Source organism: Dacryopinax primogenitus (assembly GCF_000292625.1).
Source record: "Dacryopinax primogenitus strain DJM-731 SS1 chromosome Unknown DACRYscaffold_73, whole genome shotgun sequence".
NCBI classification, from domain to species: Eukaryota; Fungi; Basidiomycota; class Dacrymycetes; order Dacrymycetales; family Dacrymycetaceae; genus Dacryopinax; species Dacryopinax primogenitus.
Window position 1 is genome coordinate 1 of NW_024467270.1, and position 2403 is coordinate 2403.

General features: G+C 49.4%; 1 protein-coding gene across 1 annotated transcript; it reads left to right on the plus strand.

Moving 5' to 3' along the window:
• Nucleotides 1–474: 474 nt before the first annotated feature.
• DACRYDRAFT_19290 (uncharacterized protein) lies at nucleotides 475–1931 on the plus strand (the record flags this gene model as incomplete). The annotated part of the gene is made up of 3 exons (XM_040771441.1): nucleotides 475–660; nucleotides 710–1677; nucleotides 1829–1931. Coding segments are annotated over 3 exons (1257 nt in total), but the record flags the coding sequence as incomplete, so codon positions are not given.
• Between the last annotated feature and the right edge of the window lie 472 nt (nucleotides 1932–2403).

Genomic DNA, 2403 nt, shown 5'->3' on the forward strand with positions numbered 1-2403 from the left:
TGTCTTGCAGCCGACGACATCTTCATCAACATGCAGGACATGTCCCAGCCGCGTGTCCTGGCCAAGCCTGCTTAGGTACCTCATCATCCGTTGGACGCGTTGCGCGGCGAACGCTGTCGTTAGCTTTTTTTACGTGTTTGCATGTTCCTTCCTTTGGTTCTCTTTTTCACGTATCACATTTCCTATAATGCGCTGCAACTAGCCTCAGGCTCCCATGACTATAGAATCAACTATGCGGTGCAATATACGATGTCCGGCATTGTTTGGTGACCCTCTCTCACGTCTGGAAATCAGAATAGTTACTAGTTGTGTGCGTCAATCCCGGTGCTGCAAGTTTGCGTGGCATGAGGCTGGTTTGAAACAGTGTTGTCACGCGTCACGCGTCACAAGTGCGTCCTGAGACGCGTCGCGTCCCGTCACAACTTGTTCTCCACCACCTTCTGCTGGCAGTGACTACATATGCATCGTGTGTAGACCATCCTCAAAGTCGTACAGCAGATTGCCGATCATGTTGCAGAGAACGGAGACCTCCACAGTATGATGTTGACATCGCGCATGTGCTTTGATACCGCAGCGCCGCTCATATGGAGAAGACTTGCCTACGAAGAAGTAGACGCACTGCTGAAGATTCTGTTTGTGGACTGGGAGAATAATGGCACTGTGGGTATGATTTTCTGACATCCTTGATTGTACTCTAATCTTATACTAGAGGATAGTACCATTAAGCTTGGAACGATTTACTCTCTATGCGGCATTCGCGCGATCCATTGAGATTAGCGACATCTTCGCTTACTGGTATGAAGATCAAAGCAGGATTAAATTCGACTTCCCAGGGCACCTTAGGACTGCCTTCGATCACTTATCGTCTAATACGGAGCACTGGTTTCCGAACTTACAGTTCCTTTCACTCTTCTGGGCAGAGTGTTTGGAGACACTCCTTGTAACTACCCAATTCATCGTCCCATCCCTACGGAAGATTGAATTGCACACTGTTCGTCCCAAAAACTTTGAAGGCAGTCAAACCTGGCCCCTCGCAGTGGATGGACTATTGCGCCGAATCGGCGGCACAGTGCACCATCTTGGCTCGCTGTCGTTCTGGGAATCCACCGATGACCGATGCGGCGAACGCGCTTTGGCCATTTTAATTCCAACGAATCCTCTTACGCAACTATCCATATCTCCTGCTATGTTATCTCGATCGGTGGTGAAGACAGCAATCGGCAGCAGTGATTTGAAGAGCCTGGAATTGTTCAGCTTCCGCCCTGCTCGTGTAGAACCACCTCTATCAAGCTTTCTGAGTGTCAACACACTCCAAAGCCTTGTTATTACCGCGGTCCCGTCCATTGTCCTCAAATTGCTCCGATTTCTCGTCGCTGACCTTCATCACATTACAATCTCGATGAAAACCCTGCACGTGCATCCCATAGAAAGTGCCCACTATCAACAGCTCGGCCGCTTGGTAGCGGATCGTTTTCCACACGTGGAAGAATTGATTTTGATTTTCAGTCAGCTCTACCGTGACGAGCCACTACTCCTGGATTACTTGGAGCCTCTGAACCGTTGTTCTTCTCTGGCTTTATTCTCTCTCTATCATGGTGGCATCCTGGACGTGCCAGATGGGAAGCTCGACGCAATGGCGACGGGATGGCCATTGTTGCGCGAGTTCTCCTTGACCTGGTACGAATGGAGAGAAAGTAGCAGAAGACCATCAATAATACCAACTTTTGCGAGTCTGTTAGCCTTTCGTGTTCATTGCCCACGCCTCCACACAATACGTCTTTCTACCATCGATCTCAACGGAGTGTGCCCTCCTTTACCTGCATTGGAGCCTGCACGACAAGATCTCTTCCTTCATTTTTGGGAAGGAAGCCGGAATGTCACCAATATTGAAGGACCGGCCATTTTCCTCTCGCTTCTATGGCCGCGACTGAGGTTAAATCTGTCGCGTTTTGACGATAGCGACGAGCCGTATTCAGAAGATAGCACCGAAAAGAAGTTGAAGGCTTGCGTCAAACTCCTCACCAGATATCATCAAGCGCGCGAGAAGTCGAGCACGGGGCAAGAGGAAGCTGAAGCGCAATTGAGAGACATATCCGAGCTGCTGAGTTCTGGGTGGGAAGAATAGGGACTCACGTTGGCGCTCTTCACACTCTCATGCCATAAGGACGAGAGGCAAGAAAAGAACCGTCCCGTGATGATATACAAAGGTAAAAGTCGAAATGTCAGGTCTCATTCCCACTCTACTGACCTCCACCATAGGCGAAGAGGGATGAGGACAGCTCATTGGCAGATACGAATGCTTCTAAAAGTCATGGACCATTCATTCATTTTTATCTTTCTCATGTTACTTGCTAAAACCTTACAAATGATTCAGTGTGGATGCCGAGTGGGGGGGGGGGGGGG